This window comes from Microcebus murinus, chromosome 3 (assembly GCF_040939455.1).
Source record: "Microcebus murinus isolate Inina chromosome 3, M.murinus_Inina_mat1.0, whole genome shotgun sequence".
Lineage (NCBI taxonomy): Eukaryota > Metazoa > Chordata > Mammalia > Primates > Cheirogaleidae > Microcebus > Microcebus murinus.
This window is the reverse complement of record NC_134106.1, coordinates 18923113-18949276: the sequence shown is the minus strand read 5'-3', so window position 1 is coordinate 18949276 and position 26164 is coordinate 18923113. Positions and strand designations below refer to the sequence as shown.

Here is a 26164-nt window from a genome sequence, read left to right as displayed (position 1 = left end):
GATCCACCATCCAATAATTAAAACTTAAATAGAACATTAGTCCATTCAGTTAGCTACATCCGAATTATCCTCTTCATCCACAGGGACCTCCATCTCTGAAGCAGCATCCCTCAGCTTTTGAACCACAAAGACCTCGACATCTTCTGGTGAGGAGAAAACGTAAATCTCTCTAGCACTATTCCAGTTTAAGCTTTGCCTGGTATAAGAGAGCATGCGCCAAACACATTTCATGTAAATTTGGCTTGACCTTTGCAAAGCCCTGTGCTGCTTTATGGGAGAGGGTGGTATTTGGTATAAAATCTAATCTTTTCCCTTTTTGAAATTTGACCCCTTTTATTTTTGATAATGTATTAGAGTTCAGATTAGACTGGAAAATCTTTGTAGATTCTTCTGTGAGCTTGTCACAGAACAATCCTTAGCTGAAATAAGCAGAAGTCTTCAAATAATTTTGGAAATTCCCTAACAGATAGGTATTTTAAATTACTCTATATTACCCTAGCTGTCATCTGAAATATTATACACTCCAGTTTAATTCTTTATCCCAAATATTATAATCTTAGTTTTCTTTTGCATTTCCAAAGGTCAGTACTTTCATTTTTCTACATGATACATATTAGTTTTTAGGTAATTTCTTAAGTTTTAAAATTTTAGTGATATAATTTTTTACAGGCCTGAACAATTTCTCTTGCCTCTTTTTCCCTGGTGGGGTAGCAGTTATGTGTGTAGAATCTGCTTATATACCATTTTCTTCCTGGATAATGACATAAAAAGCCATTATAATTAAATGTCTTCTATTTTTGGTTGTGACATTTATTCCATCTGAGAAACTAGTAACGTAAACTAGAAACGTAGCTTACGTTTACGTTTAAGGAAAAATCAAATGCAGGTCTTCAAACAGGAATGAAATAGTAAAAAATTTTAAATCCATTATGAACTCACCAATTTATGTATCCCAAACATGTTTTAACATGTATGGGTTCATTTCAGTGAAATGTATGCCTAATTCTACAGTATCAAGTCTTGAACAACTGCAAAGATAGCTGACCTTTTGTTAGAGGTTATGGATTTGGTAACTTTCACCTTGAAATAAATTCCCAAGCACTTGGAGGTTTTTGCATGCATACGGGGTGTGATTTTTAAGTAATGAAAAACTCAGCATACATTGGTATTAAGAACATTTGCACAAATGGTAAGAACTTATGATTAATGAAGAGCTCAACCCTAATAGTATTTCTCTATTCCATTTTCAATGAGAGGGCTAGAACAATGAAAGTGTATCAATGAAATGTCTATCTTTTAGGACTTCATGATATTTGATGCTGTACTTTAAAAATTAATTTCATAAAGTTTTGTTATGACATCGTTTCTAGTCTAACCTCTATAATAGCTGTATTTTCAGTCAGAAAAACTTCTCTTAACAATATTCAAGAATGCTCTTTCTTTGATATCAAGATATTTGTGTTCAGCAGTTATTAAAATTGTAATGATAGAATTAGTGTCATTATAAAAGGGATGTTTATAATTTCTTTAATATTAACTTTTAACTCTTAAAAGGATATTTTAATATTACTAGAATGATCATATTTATTTTCAAAACCAGGACCCTTTTGAGAATGAAAAGGTATGCTATCAATTATGACAGGAATAGAAACCTAACTAGGACATGTGGTCTCCCTAAGTATAACCCATTTAGCCATGGTTATGGGACACTTTTAGTTCCTTCTTAGAGTCTAGTAAAGGAAGTATATTAAGTTTGTAGTTCTCAATATTTTTTGTGTATCAAAATACCTTCTAAAGCTTTTTCAAATTTAAAATCCCCAGAAATTATGATTCTCTAAGTTTGTTGTGGGTCTTAGGAATTTTTTTTTTTGTTTCGGTTTCATGGTTTATTCAGATGGATGTTCAAGTTGAGAACCATAGTAATTCTTAGTTTCAAGCCAATGTAAAGAATATATTTCCTTTCTTTTATAGTCTGTTGGTTATGATAATTCATGTGAAAATCTTCATTAAATGGGGTATATTGTTGATAAACTAAAGTAAATGAGGAAAAAATGAATAATACATTGCTGTTATGTATGTAGCATGTTATCATGCTATTTATCAGGCAAATAGAAATGTTGTAACATTTACTATAATACCTAAAATGTCTTTTATTGGCTATTAATTTTTGTTTTGCCTTAATTGGTTCTGAGCTTTCTTTTGTTTTTTTAAACGTAGGCGTTTGTGTTTAATAGGACCGTATTAGTATGTTCATTAACTGTATATATACTTTTATAAAAAGGAAAGGTGGTTATTTTGTTTGAAGATGGTAGTTTATTCTGTATTTCTTCTGATATGGAGGGCAGAATTCACATGCTTTTTAATCATATCTTCAGATTATTTTGTTAACTATAATGTGGAGCTTGTGTTCTATACAATGTTGAACTAAGGTAACAAACAGATCTCTATGCTAAAGGAAAAGATTCTTTTTCAGGTTTATTCTTTGAGAAATAGAAAATAAAACGAAGGATTAGTGATAAATCTGGTTATTCTGAAGAATTATTTGGCAGATAGATTCTTGTCATGGGATGGTGTTATTGCTTAATCTGTTTATAGTTTTCTGAATTAAGTTCTTCCAGGTCATATTAAGTTTTTTCCTGACTTTGAATAAATTCTCCTTTGTAATCATTTTTATTTCAGTATTTAACTGTTCCATAAGGTGGTTGTGAGGTATAAAAAGATAAATAAGCCTAATATTGTTCCTTGAGGGGCTTAGGGTCTAATGTTCTATAAGTAGTTCAAATGGTTCCCCCTGCTTGCATAACTAATAAAGATGGCCAAATATAAGTTTAATTGCTGATATAAGAGATAGCATATGGCTGTTTTGAGTTTTTCTTCCTTTTTGTGACAGAGACCCAATAATTCATACATTTTTCTATGTACTTGATACTCAGATGAATGAAATGACTTAAAAGCACTGGGGGATTGATCTGTTGTTTAACTGCATAATCCATTAAATGTGGGTAATGGATAATATGCCATGTTGGTATAACCCTTGCAACTAGATTATCAGTCATTTAAAGTTAGACAAAGAACATTAGTGTGGAAAACCAATGGAAATATTTTTTAACATTCTTATTTCCTTTAATACCTTTAGAACTATCAGAAATGAATTAAAATTTTAAATTTTGGAGGTAATTGGATATTAATTTGGTAGTGGATTACTCTCAGAGTTGGTAGAATAGCTCTCTTTTTGAAGTTTCTGCTTCTGCCGACTTGGTACTATTTTATATGTGTTTAGAAGTTAATAATAGTGGAAACAATAATTTATAGTTGAGTGTAATGTCATGAGGACTAACCTAATAATTGGGAATATTGATGAAGTATTGAAACAAAACTATTGTTTTAAAATCTTTTCTGCCGGGTGTGGTGGCTCATGCCTGTAATCCTAGCACTTTGGGAGGAGTCTGAGGAGGGAGGATTGCTTGCTGGCCTGGAGTTTGAGACCAGCCTGAGCAACATAGTGAGAACCCCATCTCTATAAAAAAAAGAAAAATTAGCTGGGCATGATAGCACGTGTCTATAGTCACAGCTACTCAGGAGGCTGAGGCAGAAGGATTGCTTGAGCCCAGGAGTTTGAGGTTGCATGCAGTGAGCTGTGATGGTGCTACTTCACTCTAGCCTGGGCAACAGAGTGAGACCCTGTCTCAGGGATTAAAACAAAAAACAAACAAACAAAAAAGTCTCCTGAAGAAAGTTGCACATTGTAATCAGTGATTTTGACACATAAAACTTGGCTTGTTTTGTTTTAATATTGTTAGTTCATATTTTATTAATTTAAAATACTCAAAACATTTTTAATTTTAATAAGTATTTAGCCCTTAATTCAACCATTTTGTTAGGTTATTTTAAATTGTCACTTTTCATTTTGCTGATAAAATTACACATAATTACTGCGTTAGTATTGATTATTACTTTGAATAAATATGTTTATATTCACAAACGTAGTTGGTACATGGAAAAATGCACTCACATCTGTTATTCTTCTCCTTTTTTGTATTAGGCTACTGTGGAGCTGACATCAAGGCCCTGTGCACTGAAGCTGCCCTGATTGCCCTGCGGAGGCGTTATCCCCAGATCTATGCGAGTAGTCACAAATTGCAGCTGGATGTTTCCTCAATAGTGCTCAGTGCCCAGGATTTTTACCATGCAATGCAGAATATTGTCCCTGCTTCCCAACGTGCTGTGATGTCTTCAGGACATGCACTATCCCCCATCATAAGGCCACTGCTGGAAAGAAGCTTCAACAACATCCTAGCCGTCTTGCAAAAAGTGTTTCCTCATGCTGAAATTAGTCAGAGTGACAAGAAAGAAGGTACTACTATAAACTACTTTTTCATATTGTTAAAATGAAACAAATACAGGCATAATCTTCCTTTTAATGTTATTTGTATTTGCCACAAATATATAAAATATATCTATTTCACTTACTACTATATATTCCAGGCTTGGCATTTTGCCTGGCATATGGTAATTGCCTGGTGAATGTTTATAAAATGAATGAATGTTTGTTTACTCTTGGGACATTCGGACTATCTTAATGTAAGGCCATTATTATTTTTAGAATGTTGACTATAATAATAATAGCTTACATTTACTATTATAAAGCCCTTCCATAAATTGTCATTTATTAATCCTCATAACAGTACCTGTGGGTAGGTACTCTAATTATATAAAAGAGGAGACTGGAAGACATAGGCTGTTAATTTAGTTTATATTAATACAAAGTTACTCAGTAAGTTCTGGGGCTTGCCCCAACCCAGGGAGTCTGACTCCAGAACTCATGCTCTTACCTGTGTTGCTATATTGGTTTTCTGGATTCAACTCATCAGATATTTTGTTGTTAATGACAGGGCACTCTGTAGTGTGCTGTGCTGATTGGAGTATAAGCTGTTGGTAGGGGAGTGAATACGAACCTAGTGTAGAGGGTCTTAAATTATGTTAGGCCTCAAGATTGTACTTTGGACCAGAACTAAAAGCAGAAAACTGCCTTTAAAAACATTACTTACAGGAAAAACTTTAAGGTGACATGCTAATCAAACTAAAGCCTATGAACTTTGAAGGGAAAGTAATGTTTTTTTTTTGTTTTTTTTTTCTGAGACAGGGTCTCTGTCACCTGGGCTAGAGTGCAGTGGCGTCATTATAGTTCACTGCAACCCAAAACTACTGGGCCCATGCGATCCTCCTATCTCACCCTCCTGAGTAATTGACACTACAGGCGTGTGCCACCACACCCAGCCAATTTTTCTCCTTTTTGTAGAGATGGGATCTCACTCTTGCTCAGGCTGGTCTCAGACTCCTGACCTCAAGCAATCCTGCCTTGGTCTCCGAAAGTGCTGGGATTACAGGCATGAGCCACCATGCCTGGCCAGTGTCTTTTGATTATTTTAATTTGCCTAGTACCTCGTTTGTATGTAGTTTATACCAAATAGAAAACTATTCAGAGAATTATACTAACATTAAAAATATTTATAGTAAAAATCATGAATATTGTTTATGAATTTTGCTGTCATTATAAATATATTTTTCAGAAACTTTAATTTTTTAGTGACAGACTCACATGACAATACTACTTAATTTCTTAAATTTGACAGATAAGGGAAAGAAACAAATATTTCACTGAGTATGAGCCAGGCATTATGCTGTGAATGGTATACTTCTTTTTTTTTTTTTTTTTTTTTTTTGGAGACAGAGTCTCACTTGTTGCCCAGGCTAGAGTGAGTGCCGTGGCGTCATCCTAGCTCACAGCAACCTCAAACTCCTGGGCTCAAGCGATCCTCCTGCCTCAGCCTCCCGAGTAGCTGGGACTACAGGCATGCGCCACCATGCCCGGCTAATTTTTTCTATATATATTAGTTGGCCAATTAATTTCTTTCTATTTATAGTAGAGACGGGGTCTTGCTCTTGCTCAGGCTGGTTTCGAACTCCTGACCTTGAGCAATCCGCCCGTCTCGGCCTCCCAGAGAGCTAGGATTACAGGCCTGAATGGTATACTTCTTATTCCTGATTTTCATAACTAGGAAATGTATCTTTTCCCAAAATTTCCCCCCAAATTTACTTTAGAAAATCATAAAAGCCTCATCTTCTCTTCTGGGACATTATAATAGCCCTTTATCTCCATTTGTGAATCACAATTTTATGTCATTGTTATTAATATCTATGTTGTCTTATAACTTTATTCCATAAGTATAAAGTATGGTTTAGTTCCAAGTAGTGGAACTAGATAAGAACAAGTGTGAGAAGAGGAACCGAATTTAATTTGATTATTAATAATTGCTTTTTAGTTATTTAGTCATTCTGGCTTATTTTGGTCTGTAATATTTTTCTTAGACAACTATCCTTGTATATGAAATTATCACTCAAAAAGTCCTCAGTTATTTTCCAGGTTAACTATTTTATTTCATTTTATTTTTATTTCATAGATTTCGGGGGTAAGAGTGTTTTTTGTTACATGGATGAATTGTATAATGCTGAAATGTCAGGGCTTTTAGTGTACCTGTCATCAGAATAGCATACATTGTACCTTCTAGCAGGTTAATTTTTTTTTTTTTTTTTTTTTTTGAGACTGAGTCTCACTCTGTTGCCCCAGCTAGAGTACTGTGGCATTAGCCTAGCCCACAGCAACCTCAAACTCCTGGGCTCAAGGAATCCTTCTACCTCAGCCTCTGGAGTAGCTGGGACTCCAGGCATGCACCACTATGCCTGGCTAATTTTTTCTATTTTTGGTAGAGAGTGGGAGTCTCACTCTTGCTCGGGCTGGTCTCGAACTCCTGAGCTCAAGTTCCAGCCGCCTGCATCGGCCTCCCAGAGTGCTAGGATTATAGGCGTGAGCCACCACGCCCGGCCTAGCAGGTTAAGTTTTAAACTATTAGTTGTATAAAATATTTGACTTTTAAAAGCTACTGAGATCTTTGTCTGCTAGCACAATTCAGTGTCTCATTTTAGAAAGCATCCCTCTATTTTTTCTCATGGTTTGTTTTGGAAGATTTCTGTTAATCTTAATACTCTTCTGTGGTCCCTAAAACTTATAGCATTGCTTTTTATCAAATGGATTGTCACTTTTAATAGACATGTGTGAAGTTTAGTTGTTTATACTTCAGGTAAGGTTTTAAGTGTTGTACTCTCAAGTAGGTATTTTAGTTCCAGTTAGTCCACTGAGGCTCATAGAACAATGCTACTTGAGTGACTGAGTTTTTAAGGTGAGCTATGACTCAATTCCTGACTCCATCTTAACTAGACTAAGTTTTCTTTGAAAAGGTGTATGTCATTTAAAATATAAGGGTCAGTTTGTTCCTTGTTGCTTTTGTAAGAACTGGTCTTGGACTCAGCTACTCTATAAATTAAACCAAATATGAATTGGATAGGTTTTGGTCAAAGGGTTTTGGTCAGAGATTTTTAGCGAGTAGAGATTTAATGAGAGTGCCTCTTCTTTTCCAGACTTATGTTGGTTAGTTAGTAAAGTCTTCTAAATTATATCTCATAACACTTAGCAGAAATGGTCTGTAAAGGTGAGAAAATTGTATTAATTTCTTTCTTTTTTGGGGGGACAAGATCTCACTTTGTTGCCCAGGCTGGAGTGCAGTAGTGTAATCACAGCTCACTGCAACCTCCAACTCCTGGGCTCAGGTGATTCTCCTGGCTCAGCACACATCCCCCTTCCCACCCTCTGTCAGTAGCTGGGACTACAGGTGTGCACCATTGCACCCAACTAATTTTTTTTAAGAGATAGGGTCTCACTCTGCTGCCCATTCTGGTCTTGAACCCCTGGCGTGAAGTGATTCTCCCACCTTGGCCTCCCAAATGTGAGCCACCACACCTTGCCTAATTTTATTTATAAATTATTCAAAGTGCTATAGTTTGTCAGCTTACCTGGTCAATCTATATTATTTGATAGATAACTTAATAGTTAATGTCACTTGATTTTTAACCCAATTTTCCTTCACTTGGTAGGAAACTAATATTAAATGACTTTATAAGCCTCATAACCTTTGTGATTTTTTTTTTGAACAGACATAGAAACTCTAATTTTAGATGATAGTGAAGATGAAAATGCTTTATCAATTTTTGAAACCAGTTGTCACTCAGGATCACCAAAGAAACAGTCATCAGCTGCTGCTATACATAAACCTTACCTTCATTTTACAATGTGAGTAATTTATCTTGAATTTCTTTCAATTTAGTGTGATTATTTGATGCTTTTTAGTTAGAATTATAGTATATTTTTACTTATGGTTATAATCTTGAGGACTTTGTTTTTCTGTTTAAACACAACCCTGGAAAACTTTTACTGTGTATACATTTTTGTGTGGTAATTTGGTCAACTAATTAAGTTCCGTTTCCCCAAGTGAAGAATCTTGTCTACTTACTTACTTTTTAAAAAGTGATTGTGTGAGTGTGTGTGTTTGTGTGTGTAAGCAGGGAAAGGATTACCTTTAGAAAGTCAACCAATGGGCCCTAAGTTCATTGCTTTTTATTTAAAGTAAAATGGACAGAGATGAATATTTAATGTGATCTCGAGTACTTTAATGTATAATAATTTTCAGATGATAATTTATGAGTAGTCTTTAGGACTACTAAAGAGATTGAATTAGAAATTGTTCAGTAATTGAACAAATAACTTTTTTTTTTTTTATTTTGGAGACAAGAGTCTCGCTTTGTTGCCCAGGCTAGAGTGAGTGCTGTGGTGTCAACCTAGCTCACAGCAACCTCACACTCCTGGGCTCAAGCTATCCTTCTGCCTCACCCTCCCGAGTAGCTGGGACTATAGGCATGCGCCACCATGCCTGGCTAATTTTATATATATATATAGTAGTTGGCCAATTAATTTCTTTTCTTTTCTTTCTTTCTTTTTTTTTTTTTTTGAGGCAGAGTCTCACTTTGTTGTCCAGGCTAGAGTGAGTGCCGTGGCGTCAGCCTAGCTCACAGCAACCTCAAACTCCTGGACTCAAGTAATCCTCCTGCCTCAGCCTCCCAAGTAGCTGGGACTACAGGCATGCACCACCATGCCCGGCTGATTTTTTTCTATATGTATTAGTTGGCCTATTAATTTATTTCTATTTATAGTAGAGACGGGGTCTCGCTCTTGCTCAGGCTGGTTTCGAACTCCTGACCTCCAGCAATCCGCCTGCCTCGGCCTCCCAGAGTGCTAGGATTACAGGGGTGAGCCCCCTCGCCTGGCCACAAAAAAATTTTTGATTCTCTAAAACCTCATTAGTGGCCGGGCGCGGTGGCTTACACCAGTAATACTAGCACTCTGGGAGGCCGAGGTGGGTGGATTGCTCGAGGTCAGGAGTTCGAAACTAGCCTGAGCAAGAGCTAGACCCCGTCTCTACTATAAATACCAAGAAATTAATTGGCCAACTAATATATATAGAAAAAAATTAGCCGGGCATGGTGGCACATGCCTGTAGTCCCAGCTACTTGGGAGGCTGAGGCAGCAGGATTGCTTAAGCCCAGGAGTTTGAGGTTGCTGTGAGCTAGGCTGACACCACAGCACTCACTCTAGCCTGGGGAACAAAGCAAGACTCTGTCTCAAAAAAAAAAAAAACTTCATTAGTTTACACTTTTGCAATTTGGATTTTTATGATTTTTCTATTTACATTTACCTTTTAGTAAAAAGGTAAATGTAAATAGTTATCTGTTAAAGCAGTTTTTTCTGCGTACTATAATGGGTAAAAACTTTTAGTGTAAATGTAATTTTAAATTAAGAGACCAAATAGTTTTCAAATACTAATAGCATCTTTACTTGCATTTACATAATTAGCACCATAGTTGAAGGACCATAAAGTTCCAGTTAGGTAGGTCTAATAACATTTCTATTAGAAGTACTATATTATATGCACTTTTTTTTTTTTTTTTTTTTTTTTGAGACAGAGTCTCACTTTGTTGTCCAGGCTAGAGTGAGTGCCGTGGCGTCAGCCTAGCTCACAGCAACCTCAAACTCCTGGGCTCGAGTGATCCTTCTGCCTCAGCCTCCCGAGTAGCTGGGACTACAGGCATGCGCCACTATGCCCGGCTAATTTTTTTTATACATATATATCAGTTGGCCAATTAATTTCTTTCTGTTTATAGTAGAGACGGGGTCTCGCTCTTGCTCAGGCTGGTTTTGAACTCCTGACCTTGAGCAATCCGCCCGCCTCGGCCTCCCAAGAGCTAGGATTACAGGCGTGAGCCACAGCGCCCGGCCTTTATATGCACTTTTAAGTAATTTTTTAAAGAGGTATTTTGAGAAATTTAAATCATCAACTTGAAGTCTTCCCATGTAGATTTTGGTGAAATGTTGGCTTGATTATTTGCATTGATAGCCCTTTCTTGTTTTTCATTTTTTACAAATGAGGTTACATTACTTTCTTCTTTTTTCTTCATGTGTTTTTTAACAGCAAGCTTTTCTGTTAGGAAGGTTTTTCTTCTTCTCCAGATCCTTTCTTTTATGCTCTGAGGGAAGTGTTTTATAGACTGTCCTAGCATTTTACAGATCTGTTTTATTGATAGTTATGAGAAAGCCAATTTTTTTTTTTTTTTTTTTTTTTTTACCTTTCACCTGGCTAGCTTGTCTGTGTATGTAGTAATATGTTTGTGTGTATGTGTGTGTTGTTGGACATTTTTAGTTATTTTGATTGGAATTATGTAATTGTTTTTATTGAGAACATTCCCTGCCATTCTCTTTAATGTGTGAGACTGGTCTGGCTCATTTTGTTTTAGCTCTTCTGAAAGCATTGGTTTAATTTTAGCTTCCTTTATGTAAGCTTTTCTAGTTCATTGATTTCACTTTGACTTAATAGTGAGGCACCTATAATTTAGAATAATCTGTTTTTCTTTTTGAATGCTTCAATAATATTCATTTATCTCTTTGTTCACTCCCACTCATTTATCTGATTTTTGTTTACTGTATGCCAGGCATTGTAGTAGGTGCTGAAAACACAACCACGAATAAGATATAACAGTTCTTTCTTTGGAGAAGTTCTTGTTATTGGGGATAACAAACATTGTTATATATCTAAAGTTCTATAAAAGCAGAACTAATTCTGTTGAAAAGTCAGGAAGTATTCACAGAAGAAATAATGAAATTTGCTATCCTTTTGAGTATGAAGGTATTAGAGTTAGCATCTGAGTGTTTATTACAAAGTAGATGTGTGCTATATATGTATAGATCCATGCTTCATATACAGTAATATGTATAGGTCACTCAATAATCATATAGCATTTGTGGTATCATCATTTTGTAGATGAGGAAACTAAAGCACACAGAAATTAAGTAGGTTCCCCTGATCATGAACTAACAGGTGGCAGAACAGGCTCTCTGCTGTTTGTTTCTTGGGATTATATTTTTTCCCAATTGATTTCTGAGCTTTAATAGGTAGATAAGGAATTATATTGCTTCTTTAGGTAAGTCAGACAATGATTTTTCACATTCTTTAAGAAGCATACACTTTAGGTCAGGCGCAGTGGCTCACGCCTGTGATCCTAGCACTCTGGGAGGCCGAGGTGGGCGGATTGCTCAAGGTCAGGAGTTTGAAACCAGCCTGAGCAAGAGTGAGACCCTGTCTCTACTAAAAAAATAGAAAGAAATTAATTGGCCAACTAAAAATATATAGAAAAAATTAGCCGAGCATGGTGGCACATGCCTGTAGTCCCAGCTACTCGGGAGGCTGAGGCAGGATTGCTTGAGCCCAGGAGTTTGAGATTGCTGTGAGCTAGGCTGGCACCAGGGCACTCTAGCCTGGGCATCAGAGTGAGACTCTGTCTCAAAAAAAAAAAAAAAAAAGCATACACTTTAAACAATTTCAGTGAGGGCTGCACATAGTCTTTTTTGTTTGGTTGGTTTAGTTTCTGCCTATGCAACATGTGTTAACATGCCAGTTCAATGCAGAAAAAGGTACTAGGCAAGAAGAAATCATGACTTTAGTGTTGGTCATGCTAGCCTGGGCATTGCTGGTAGGTTTCTGGGAATTGTCTGCTGAAATGACATTGAAACGATTTTTTTTTTTAAAGATTTAAGATAAAGTAGAAATCAAGATAGTTAAGTTCTGCCAATCTGGTAGAGAAGTCTTATGATGGAAAATAAGTTTTCTTTCTTAATTTATATTACCATAAAGAGATTAGAAACAGAGCTTTCTGAGGTTTTTCCAAATGAAAATAGCTTTGTTTTTTCTGAATAGAAAGGTGGTATACTCTGTAGAAAATTCAAGTAATAAAGAAGAACATAAGAAAGTAAAAATTAAAGCCTCAGAACCTGAAGGTAATATTTGTTAAAGTTTTGGTGACCACACTTCCATGTTCTCTTTATGCATATAGGTAGACTCACACATTATTTTATATACATTATATCTTCCTATAAGTTGTTAATGTAATTTGCTTTTTTATCTGATATTTTAGGAATGTTATTTCATGTTAGCATATGTTTAATATCATTCTTTTAAGATAGCTGCATAGTTTCTCATATTTTGGATGTTCCATACTTTATAGAATCTTACTGATAAAAATTGAAGTTTTTAAGTTTCCTCTTTTATAAACAGTGCGGTGATAGACATCTTTCTAAATATACATTTTTATACTATTACCTGATCTAGAACTTAAGGTAAATTTTCACAACTGTGGTTGTGGTGTCAAGGGTATATACGTTTAAAACCTTGATACTGGTTGTTAAGTTGCCTTCCAAAAGGCTTGTGCCAGTTTATATTTCCAACTCTAATGTATGAGAGTGCTATTTTTTCTATACCTTTGTCAATTCTGAGCACTGTTTGTCTTTTTAAATCTTTACCAACCAGATAGAAGAAAATAATATCTTCTTGTTTGTTAAAATCATTTATTTGTTCTTTCATATATTTATTTACTCATTCAGATACTTTGTGAAAGTGCCCAGCATGCTCTAGACATCATCCTAGGTTGTTGAGACATGTCAGTGAACAAAATGGACTAAGATCCTAGCTCTCATTGAACTTACATTTTAGACAGAAGAGAAAAGACAATAAAATAATTATTGTAGTAGCTAGTTAGCTACATAAAGTGTCAGAAGGTAAGTACTATAGAAGAAAATGTAGAGAATGGTAAGAGGTCAGGGAATCCTTAGGAGTGAGGTAACTTATAAGAGTATATTTTTGAGCATATATTTGGCATATTTAGATCTACCAAATACAATTTCAGAAAAGTTGTGCTTTTTTCCCCCACTTCCACTAGTTGTGAGAATACCAATTTTCCAACCCTTTCATTAATAGCGGGTATTAAAATTAATTTTAAGTTTATAAGTCTAACAGATAAAAGATATTTGTCATTATTTTAATTTATATTTTCTTGGCCGGGCGTGGTGGCTCACGCCTGTAATCCTAACACTCTGGGAGGCTGAGGCGGGTGGATTGCTTGAGGTCAGGAGTTTGAAACCAGCCTGAGCAAGAGCGAGACCCCGTCTCTACTATATAAATAGAAAGAAATTAATTGGCCAACTAATATATATAGAAAAAAATTAGCTGGGCATGGTGGCACATGCCTGTAGTCCCAGCTACTCGGGAGGCTGAGGCAGGAGGATTGCCTGAGCCCAGGAGTTTGAGGTTGCTGTGAGCTAGGCTGATGCCACGGCACTCACTCTAGCCTGGGCAACAAAGTGAGACTCTGTCTCAAAATAATTAATTAATTAATTAATTTATATTTTCTTAATTTTTCATCTCTGTGTTAATGACCACTGTATTATTCTCAAGTCCAGATCACTCTTGAGCTTCAGGCCCTGTCCGGCTGCCCATCTCCGCTGTGTTGTGCCACAGATCTTTCTGTATATAACTGGACTATCTCCCCTTCTCTTCCTGTGAGCCACCATCCTTTCAGTTGTCCCAGCTAGAATTTGACATTATTCTCAACTCCTTTCTTTTTCTTCCTTTCTGTGTCTAGTTAATGACTAAGTCCTGTTGATTTTTCTTACTAAATAAGTCTCATTTTAGGTTATTCCTTCTTATTTGCTCTGACACTATTCTTATTTAGATTATCATTAACATCTCATGCCTAGGATGGTATAGCAGACCCCTAATTGGTCATCTTTCCTCCTGTTTCACCTTCTTTCAAACCCTTTCCTATAACTGACATACTGAGACAGAGTTGTCTTCCCAAAGCATTCGTATGATTATGTTGTTCCTCTGAAGTATCTTAATGTTTCCCCATTGTCTTCAATACACATTCCAAACTTTTAATATGGCTTACAAAACCCTTCATACCCCATTCATAGTTTAACTGTCCTTCCTCTTTGTCTCCCTAAACCCTACTATCTTTACCCCTACATTGTCCCAATACTTAAAAAAGAAAAAGCTGGCATATGAGCTATATCAGTTACCCAAAAAAGCCATGTTCTTTTTAGCCTCCGGTCGTTTGCACATCTGTTATGCTTTCTTGGAATTCTTCCCTTCTACCTCCAATCTCTTTGGTTTCTGCTTTTGGATCATTTTTTTCTGGGAAGCCTTTTATAAGTTTCTAATCAGGGTCCCCCATAGCACTGTGTACTTTTAAATACAGTACCGCTTATTAATCACACTGAATTATAGTAATTTGAATATTAACTGTTCCACTAAATACCACTCAGGGATAAACTCTATGATAATACTGGTATTGTTGGGCAAAAGCATTGAGAATAGGAAGCATTCTACAATTATTAAATGAAAAACATTAAAAAATGTCATCTCTTTCTGTTTTCCCTTTGAATTGTCTATTTTACATCCTTTCTTCATGGAGGTGGTTTTTAGAAAAAAAAAAACTATGCACATAAGCTTTAAGAAAGATTTTATTTTTAGAGACAGAGTCTTGCTGTGTTACCCAGGCTAGTCTCAAACCCTGGCCTCAAGTATCCTCCCCATCAGCTTCTTGAGTCACTGAGATTACACATAGGAGCCCAACAGTGCTACTCATGGAACACCATAATAAAAACTCACGAATATAAAAACAACTAAAACCCAAAGGCCAGATTATTACAATGGCTCAAGAGAGAAATCAAAGCAACAACATACAACCCAACAGAATGAACAGTAATCTACCTTGCCTATCAGTTCTCTCAATAAATGTGAATGGCTTAAACTCTCCACTCAAGAGACATAGGCTGGCTGAATGGATAAGAAAATACAGGCCAAGTATATGCTGTCTTCAGGAAACACATCTAACCTGCAAGGATGCATATAGACTAAAAGTAAAAGGGTGGAGATCAGTATTCCAAGCAAGTGGAAGCCAAAAGAAGGCTGGCGTGGCTGTTCTAATTTCAGATGATTTAGTTTTTAAACCAATAAGAGTAGTGAAAGACAAAGAGGGTCATTATATAATGGTGAAGGGCACAGTTCAACAAGAAGAGATAACATTTTATATATATATGCACCCAACTTAGGGGCACCCAGATTCATAAAGCAAACCTTACTGGATCTAAGCAAATTGATTAATAGCAACTCCATAATCACCGGAGATTTCAACACCTCACTGACGGCACAAGACAGATCCTCCAAACAGAAAATTAATAAAGAAATAATGGACTTAAACAAAACTCTAGAACAATTGGGTCTGACTGACATTTACAGGACATTCTACCCCAAATCCACTGAATATACGTTCTTCTCATCAGCTCACGGGACATTCTCTAAGATTGACCATATCCTAGGACACAAAGTAAATCTCAAGAAATTAAAAAAAATAGAAATCATACCATGTATCTTCTCAGATCACAGTGGAATAAAAGTAGAAATCAACCCTAACAGAAACTCACATTTCTACACAAAAACATGGAAATTAAACAACCTCCTACTAAATGATTACTTCATAAATGAAGAAATCAAGATGGAAATAAAATTCTATGAACAAAATGACAATGGAGAGACAAGTTATCAAATCCTCTGGGACACAGCTAAAGCAGTTCTGAGAGGAAAGTTTATCTCCATAAATGCCTATAACCAAAAGTCAAAAAGATCACAAATAGACAATCTATCAAAACGACTCAAAGAGCTGGAAAAAGAAGAACAGACCAACCCCAAACCCAGCAGAAGAAGTGAAATCAACAAGATCAAACCAGAACTAAACGAAATTGAGAACAGGGAAGCTATTTAGGAGATTAATAAAACAAAATGTTGGTTGGTTCCTTGAGAAAATAAGCAAAATTGACATGCCATTGGGTAAGCTAACGAAAAGCAGAAAAGAGAAATCTCTAATAAGCTCCATCAGGAACAAAAAAGGAGATATCACAACTGATCCCAAAGAGATACAAGATATAATTTATGAATACTACAAAAATCTTTATGCACACAAACTGGAAAATGTGGAGGAAATGGACAAATTTCTGGAAACACACAGCCTCCCTAGGCTCAACCAGGAAGAAATAGATTTCCTGAACAGACCAATCTCAAGAGCTGAAATAGAAACAGCAATTAAAAATCTCCCTAAAAAGAAAAGTCCCAGTCCAGATGGTTTCACACCCGAATTTTACCACACATACAAAGAAGAACTAGTACCTGTCTTGCAGAAACTATTCCACAACATCGAGAGGAACGGAAACCTCCCCGACACCTTTTATGAAGCGAATATTACTCTGATACCAAAACCAGGAAAGGATGCAACAAAAAAAGAAAACTACAGACCAATATCCCTAATGAACATAGATGCAAAAATTTTCAACAGAATCTTAGCTAACCAAATCCAGACGCTTATCAAAAATTAATCCATCACAACCAAGTGGACTTCATCCCAGGGATGCAGGGATGATTCAACATACGTAAATCTATAAATGCAATTCACCACATAAACAGAAGCAAAACCAAAGACCACATGATTCTTTCAATAGATGCAGAAAAAGCTTTTGACAAAATTCAACATAAACTATTTGTATGTTAAGATCTGTTCTTGTTTATGGCAAAGTCTTTATCCCATTTGGTTGTTTGCCATTTGGCTCAATTATAATTTTTGAGTTACAAAAGTTTTTAGATTTTTATGGATTAAAAATATATGAATCTTTTGTCTTTTCTTTGTTTCTGTGTTAGAATTCATTTTGGTTATGCTGTGAAATGAGGGTCTGAATCCCCCTTATTTTTAAACAGTATTTATTTTATCATCCATTTGTGTTCCATTCCTTCTTATATGAAATTCTTTCAATTACTATGATTTGTTCCCTAGGGTGCGTATTATGGTTCATTGTTCTGTGTTTCTTTTCTTTGGTGTATTCTACATTCTATTAATTGTTATTCTGTAATATGTTTTAAAATAAAATAGGGCACATCTTAATATAGTGGTTCAGAACCTGGGCTTTGCAATTATATGGGCCTCAATGAGATTTTGAACTCTATTACCAGTTGTACAATGTTATACCTAACTTCCCTTAGCCTTGGTTTCCTCATCTGTTTTATAAAATGAAACTATGTATTATACAGAATTGTTAAGAAAATTGAATAAGAAATCTGTATGAAGTATTTGTTAATAAAACATGTTTATTCTAAAATTGGTAGCATATTTTTCCAAAATATTCTTGATGTTCTTACTTGATTAATCTTTCAGATAAAGTTGAGAATAAGTTTAAACTCCTCTCCCCTGAAAAATTCTTTTTGAATTGAAAATTTTAATGTATAAAATAAAATATAAATGGGTTAGGAAGAATTGACACTTTTTTTTTTTTTGACACAGAGTCTTGTTTTGTTGCCCAGGCTAGAGTGAGTGCCATGGCATCAGCCTAGCTCACGGCAACCTCAAACTCTCGGGCTGAAGCAATCCTGCTGCCTCAGCCTCCCGAGTAGCTGGGACTACAAGCATGCACCACCATGTCCGGCTAATTTTTTCCATATATATTAGTTGGCCAATTAATTTCTTTCTATTTATAATAGAGACGGGGTCTGCTCTTGCTCAGGCTGGTTTTGAACTCCTGACCTCGAGCTATCCACCTGCCTTGGCCTCCCAGAGTGCTAGGATTATAGGTGTGAGGCACCACGCCTGGCCAAGAATTGACATCTTTATATATTAATATTTAGTCTTTGTGTTCAAGCTCAGTTTTATACTTTTCTTGCTGAGATGATTATTTGATATTTGCTTTACCTTTTGTATTATTTTTGCAGTTATGAATGGGACTTCCTTTTCTTTTTTAGATTGGGTTTTTTTTTTTTAGAGACAGGGTCTCGCTATTGCCCAGGTTGGTTTTGAATTCCTTCACAAGGCTCAGGAGGCTCAAGTGATCCTCTTTCCTCAGCCTCCCAAAGTGTTAGGATTACAGGCGTGAACCACTGTGCCCAGCCCACATTGGTTATTGATAATGTTTAAGAAATCTATTAAATACTCTGGGTTTTTTCCTCATCCGACTTGCTATTACTTTGCTGGTAGTTATTAGTTGATACTTTTGAATTTTCTAATGCATAATTCTATCCTTTACAAGTATCAGTTTTTCCTTTTTTCTATTAGTTCCATTTTTAATTTGCTTTATTCTTATTGCATTGCCTTAGAATTTCTAGCATTACCTACAGTGAGAGTATATGAACTTATTTCATTTATTTTAATGGTGCTGTATAATCTTGAGAATACAAGTTAAGTTTGGTTTAATAATATTTTCCATCTCTGGGTTTAGGGCTTTAGAGATCTTATGTTAGGGTAAGAACAATTAGTTTTTATTGTTACAGAAATAAAATTTGTCTCTGAAAAAGTTCTAATTTTCTTTTTCTATTTTAAAAATTGTGATCATCTGTGTCTATTCCTGTTACTATAATGATATACCTTAGACTGGATAATCTCTGAACAGCATAAATTTATTGCTCACAGTTATGGAGCTGGGAAGTCCAAGATCAAGGTGCTCGCAGGTTTGGTATCTGGTTAGGGCTCTGTTTCTGCTTCCATGATAGCACCTTGACTGCTGCTTTCTCTGAAGGGGATGAATATTTTATCCTCACATGGTGGAAAAGACTGAAGGGACTAGCTAGTTCCCTCAACCCCTTTTATAAGGTCAATAATTTATTCATGAGGGCAGAGCCCACATGACTTATTAAATAATTACTTCCTGAAATCCTCACCTATAAGTCCTCACTTTGGAATAAGCTCCAGAACCACCTCTTCATTGGAGAAGTGGGATTCTTAACATTTGATTTTGGATAATTTAAAACTAAATGACACTTAGAGTTTTATTCATTCTCTAAGGTAATATATGTGGTATGATAGGTTGAATGCCGAGGTAATTTTCTTTTCTTTTAGGATGGATTTTAATAGTTTTATATCTTGGTTATTAATATGGTCAGACTTATCAACATTTTAAAACCACGATTAATGAAAAAATAAATCACTGTATTTTGAAAATAAGAAAGTTTTATTAATTTGGAAGTACATTCTTTTAATATAAATATTTTGCCTTATATTTCATAGTGATCTTCAGAATGTATAGTTTTCAAGTCATTATGTCTTAACATGTATTACAGGTCACCATATCATCAGCCAACCTCATACAGGCCTCGATTATTGCTGTCTGGAGAACGAGGCTCAGGTCAGACTTCTCACCTTGCTCCAGCAGTTTTGCACACTCTTGAGAGATTCTCTGTGCATAGACTAGATCTCCCAGCACTTTATTCAGTTAGTGCCAAAACACCTGAAGAATCATGTGCACAGGTAGGTTTATACTATATCAGTATCAGAGTACTTCCAACTTTCTTAACTGCTTATACCTTGGTAGTGTTTATAGTGATTTGTGTTTATAGATAAGATTTTTTCAAGGAACAATAACATAAATATTTATCTTTTGTTGGTTACTCATTAGCATTCTAATATTAGTACAAAATAACCTTTTGATGTGTAATATTTGTTAAAATGAGATCATTGTTTTTGTTGTGATCCTTCCTTACTGAAATTTTAATACCCTGTTTTGTTAAACATTGAAGAAAAGAGGTTTCTTTTGCCTTTTCCTGACCCTCTTTTCAAAGTGTTCTAGATGTCTCAGAGCAGTTCTAGAGTTCTCTTTACTTACAGCCTTATCATAGAAAGGAAGATAAATCTAATTTGAGATGTCAGGATTTAGTATTAATATAGAATAGTGATAACAATTTAAAAATTATGGATATTTGTATTAATAGTTTTGTGTTTGATTTTCAACTCTTTTGTATTTGCTGGTTTGTGAAGCAAAGTTCTAGTGGGGATGTTTGTATTTCTTCAAGTTTGTGTATATAACCATTATAAGTGTGTCATGTTGGAAATAGGGATGAGGGGAATAAGGTTTTTGAGCCAAGGGACCATGTCTGAACCATTTCTGTAATTGACACAGTGTCTGGCTCATAGTGCTTATTAAATGTTTGAATAATAATGTTTCTAATAAATAAATTAGATGAATACCACTTTGTACTTCAGTATTTACTTGTAGTTTAGATAACTGGAGTAGATAACTGGAGTATAAAGACATTTTATACAATTTTGTTGTTTTATTTTCAGTTACATTTTTAAAATAATACATATACTGCAATTATCTAATTGAAAACCATTTTCTATCATGTAGCAAGAAATATGTTATTTCTGAACAGTTCATAGTAGCATCTATTTAATTTCTCTCTTATAGTTCTCTGGATACGAATATCCTACCAGCATTTCAATACTTTTTTTTTTTTTTTTTTTTTTGAGACAGAGTCTCGCTTTCTTGCCCAGGCTAGAGTGAGTGCCATGGCGTCAGCCTCGCTCACAGCAACCTCAGACTCCTGGGCTCAAGCAATCCTCCTGCCTCAGCCTCCCGAGTAGCTGGGACTACAGGCACGAGCCACCATGCCCGGCTGATTTTATATTATATATATTAGTTGGCCAATTAATTTCTTTCTATTTTTATGGTAGAGACGGGGTCTCACTCAGGCTGGTTTTGAACTCCTGACCTTGAGCAATCCGCCTGCCTCGGCCTCCCAGAGTGCTAGGATTACAGGCGTGAGCCACCGCGCCCGGCCCATTTCAATACTTTTAAAGCCCTATTTAAAGGTTTCTTTCTAAAATCCTTGAACAAAAAGCAGTATACCAGTATTTTGTCCCTAGTTCGATACATTTAACTTATCCTGTCTATGTTTTCAATAATGTTGATTTATATGTTTGCTCATATTTTTCCTTTGTAGTGAGATGAAATTATTGCAGGTTGTATGCAGGTGAGAGAATTATGTAGTATCACTTAAAATAAATCCAAATAATTTACTAGGAAAATATAAATTAACAAAATTGCCTCAGAGAAGAGAGAATCCAAACAGACACTAACCGTGAAAGAAGAAATTGAGCAAGTATCTTAAAAGCACTAAACATAGATGGTTTCACAGGTGAATTATTTCAGTCTTAAAAGATAAGATCATTTTGATGGTAGTGAAACCGTTTCAAAGCATAGGAAAGGATAAAAAGCTGCAGAATTGGCAAAAATAGCGATATCAAACCTTTCAAAGAGATACAAAGCAAATTATAGATTAATCTCACTTAGGCAGTGATCATAAAGAAAATATTACAAATGGAATCTAGCAACACATCAAAAGAGTAATATAACATTATTAAGGCATGCAAGATTGATTTGGTTAGACATTGAGAAGTATAAATATTGGAAAGGATGTATTTAAGTTATGAGTATTTGCCTATGATATGATTGATTATGTAGAAAACTTACAATGTCAATTAGAAAATTATTAGAGACAGTAAAAGAATTCCTTAAGGTAGACATTTTCAAAGTTAATCTTCTAAAGTCTAAAGTCAATAGTTTTCTTTTATACAAAATATAACAATTTAGAAATAAATGTAATGGAAGAGGTCCTATTTAAAATAGCTAAGTTTACCCAGGAATTAAATGAAAAAATTATATGTAGGGCTTATAAGAAGAAAACTAAAATTCATGTGGGAGGAATAGTTGAATAAATGAAAGACATTCCTTGTTTGTTTGTTTCCCAGCTAAGAGCCAGTGAGGTCTCCCACCAGGAATGATCCTTGTCGAAGCCTGGACCCAAGGCCCTCTACCTTTTGTAATATCCCAATCTTCTCCCTAGGAGGAAGAAGGCATCTTTATTATAGGAAGGCAGAATGGGACTGTTCCTCCCATAGTCCCAATGTAAATATATCTTTAGGAATTTGGCATTTGTGTCTCAAACTGAGCTTGTAGACTTGAAAACTGTTGTTTCAAATTAAAACCTCTGCCTTAAGATCTCAGAAGCCTATTTCATAAACCAAAAGCCCAAGAATCTTGTTATCTTCAGTCTTCTCATCAGCCCTCTTTGAGGCAGGAGGGTTAGAATGTTCTACATAGATGAATTCCAAATGTGATTAAGCAGATAAAAATCTGTTCCCTGTATGTGAATGTACTTCGTGTGTGTGTTTGTGTACATATATATACACATACACACTACTGTTAATCTATGTATGAATAGATGGCAAAGCTTGGGTGGTTTCTCTGCCTTAGGTATCAGTTAAATTTAATATGTCAACATTCTCATCACCTCTTCCTCTCAATTCACATGATTTAGAAATGATTACTGCAGATCCCTGGGTTGGGAGTGAACTACTGCAGGAACAAGGAAGTTTAGGGATTCAGAATGGGAATACATCAGTTAATACTTTATAGTGCCATCTGCATAGAGGGAGGAGCCTTGCCTTGCTGTAGTACTTGTGGCAACTATGTACTAATGATTATGTTGTGTTAACTAGAGGTGGAGCCTTAGAGGAAGAAGCATACCTTGTTTTTAGTATTGTGCCCCAACTTCTTCAATTCAGAGTATATGGTCAAGTCAAATTACACAGATTAAAATCTCAGCTACTTTGCTTTTTAGCTGTCATCTTGGACAAGTTGCTTAACTTCTTTGAGCCTTGATTTCCTCATCTATGAAATGGAGACAATAGCACCATGAGGTTGTTATGTGTATTAAAATAAGCTCATCAAATAGACTTGACATACAGTGCTCACCAAATACTTGGTCTTAAGCAGTCTTCTGCCTCAGCCTTTCAAAAGTGCTGGGATCACAGGTGTGAGCCATCACATGCAGCCTTGGACCCAGGAATTCTAGGTTTAGGAATTCTTCCTAAAGATATGTTAGATACAAATATTCAATACTAAATGTACAAAGATATTTATTATAGCATTTATATAATTGACAAAACATGAAAACAAAAAGACTGAGTGTCCTTTAATGTGGGACTGGCTAAAATAAATTATGGCATATCTTGACATACAAAAGAATACTATGAAGCCACTAATAAGAATGGGGTAGATTTGCATGGGCTGATAGGGAAAGATGAAGGAAATATTAGTAAAAGAAGCAAGTATCCCAAAAAACTTTTAATAATGGTTGCTTTGGCATGGGGCAAAGGAATTTGGAGGATTGGGGAATGTGTAAATTTTGTCTTTAGTTTACACTCTACTGTACTGTCTGGAATTTTTTATCTTCTTTTTACAACATGTATGTTTGATTATATCAAGCACACCAAAGATCACTTTGAAAAGGAAACATTTTAAAAGTGAGAAGGGTCTTACTGTCTATTGTTCCTTATTTATTGCTAATATGTGTATATATTCACAAACATGTTACTGGTTTAATGTTAGTCCAATATAGGTAAAGAAACACTTAGATAGCATTACAGTGAATATATGTTGATGTTAGAATTCTAGGCTTTTTTTCTGATTTTTGCTTGGCATGATTCTGAATCCTCCTTGGCTACATTTGAATTCCAGCTTCATACTCGAATCTTTTTTACACTTCTTGGCTTTTACTACTTTTTTGTCTTGGTGGGGAGAATGGAGAGAGATGTTGGCTCAGTAGTGGAAAACAACAAAATCACTATTTATTGTTTTGATTATATTCTGCTTTCTGTAATACATTAAGACATCTTATTTTCTCAGTTCATGCCTAAGAGCTTCTGGGCTAGAAGTAGAGCTTATTCTTGAGTGACCACCACTTAGATTTCCAATCTGCCAGGACCCGAGTGAGGATCATGCATCAATGATAGTTGAAACCCACACTCCTGTCAACATTGACTGGAGACCAGATAAACTGTCTTGGTTAATCCCTGATTATTTGTATTTTAAGTGCATATTTTAAATTATTTTAAATCCATAAGTATAACACTATCTTTTCCAATAAATTTTCCAAAAAGAGGCTGTTGTATAAGGAAACTGAGGTATTTTTAAATAATCAGTAGAGTGTGGCAAGCCTGGTTATAAGTAGGTATGAAAGTCTTAGGGAAGAAAGTGCATAAGTCAGGTGCTATAATGCTGGAAAAGCTTAAAAAGCCCTTCTCTCTTTTCTTCTATATTCCCTTACTTTTCTTCCCCTTTGTCTTAACCTGACTTGGGAGCTAGTCCTCCTATAGTGTGGGTTATCTCTAAATAGATGTGAAATATAAGTGTTCATTCTGTGGCAAGTTTTTCTTGCATGCTTTTCTCTTTTCTCCAGGCTGTAAGATACTTAATACAAATTAAGTTGGGTATTTAATAGTGTAACATGAACACAAAAGGCAGTCTTAAAGGGAAAAAGTCTTAAGTCACTTTAAAAGGGCTGTATTGATATGTGTGATAAGGTGGAAAAGGGGAAGAGCCCTACTTGATATTCTTTATACCATGGGGATCATGTCTAAATTTATGTCTATCCTGTAAAACATATACATGCACAAAAATGTGTGTGACAGAACTTCCTTTTCTCCTTCTGACTGCCTCAGTTATTGATTAATATTACCAGTTGGAGTGAAAAATAGCAGAGGAGTTGGTGTTTACTATAGTGTGTTCTTGTTGTTTCTTAAAATTTAGCATGCATGAGAATCATCTGGGGGTGCTTATTGAAATTTCTGATTCCCTGACTCCACACCCAGAGATTCTGATTCATTAAATTGGAGATGAGCCCCAGGAATCTGTACTTTAACCATGCATCCCAGGTATTACTGCACTAGGTCTTTAATAGATCACACTTTGAGATAACAGAACAGGCATTCCCCCGGTTATGGATGACTCAACTTATGGCATTCAGTATTAACTAACAGGCTCCCACGGCTCCCCATAAGAATAATTTATAATTAAATAAATTAATAATTGGAAACTAGTTTCTTCCGCACATGTAAACAAATCTGCACGGTGTAAGCAGTTTGTAGTCACAGTGTCTTTATGCTAGCGGCTAGTCTCATTGTTTATATGATCACTTATGCACACAATTGCTTTTGTGTTAACTTTTTAATTCAATTTTGTGAAACTGTGTTTATTCTTATGACCATGCCTCCAAAGTGAAAGTCCATTGCAAGTCCTGGTGAGCCTGCAGCAAAGAGAAAGGTGATTACAATGGAAACAAAAGTAGAGATAATAAAGAGAAAGGCCAGACACCATCATTCATTGAGAAAGCATTAGGCTTCCATTAGTCAACTATCAAAACAATTATTAGGTGATTAAGTATGAAATGTCTGATTTCCTTAAGTACTAAGTTTGGCAGTTGATATCTCTGACATTTCACTCGGACATTTCTTGTTTTATTTTTATTGTGAAAGGTATTTCCTTGGTCTTTCAGACACATGGTTTGGCTTATGATTATCTTTCAAAGTTTTTTTAGAGCAATTTTTGTGAAACCATCGATAAGTAAAAAATTCATGTTATTTTCAAATATAAGTTCTGTCATGGAACCAATGCTGCACAGACAGCTTGAATATCAATGAAGTGTTTGGGAAGGATGTGGCTAATGAAGGCTCAGTAAGTCGATGGTTTGAGAAGTTCTGTTCTGGTGATTGTAATCTTGAAAATGAGCTATGTGGGTGACCAGAGACCAGGTGGATGGATAATGATGATCTGAAAGCTATAGTGGAAGTGAATCCATCTCAACCTACATGTGAATTAGCAAGGTTTGACGTTACTATTCCAACAATATTGGACCATTTGAAACAAATCGGCAAGGTAAAGAAGCTGGGCATTATATGGGTTCCGCACGAATTAAATGAGCCTCAGAAAAGAAATCATTTTGAAGCTTGCCTTTCTTTGCTGTCATAACATAAAGGTGAACCATTTCAATACTGTACTGTTATATGTGACAAAAAATGGATTCTTTTTGACAATTGTAAACATTCGGCACAATGGTTGTATAAAGATGAAGTGTCCACAACACAGTCCAAAATCAAATATTCATCAAGAAAAGCTGATGGTGTCTGTTTGGTGATCCAACACTGGTATTACCCACTACGGCCTCATGAAACCTGGTCC

General features: G+C 35.5%; 1 protein-coding gene across 3 annotated transcripts in view; it reads left to right on the top strand.

Annotated features, from left to right (window-relative positions):
- ATAD2B (ATPase family AAA domain containing 2B) overlaps window positions 1-26164 on the top strand; it is a 152552-nt gene that overhangs the window by 75257 nt on the left and 51131 nt on the right. For all 3 annotated transcript variants that reach the window (XM_076000580.1, XM_076000579.1, XM_076000578.1), the window contains 3 exons: window positions 4043-4354; window positions 8050-8185; window positions 19428-19614. In XM_076000580.1, coding sequence (XP_075856695.1) covers window positions 4043-4354; window positions 8050-8185; window positions 19428-19614 — 635 coding nt within the window. The remainder of the gene's footprint in view (window positions 1-4042; window positions 4355-8049; window positions 8186-19427; window positions 19615-26164) is intronic.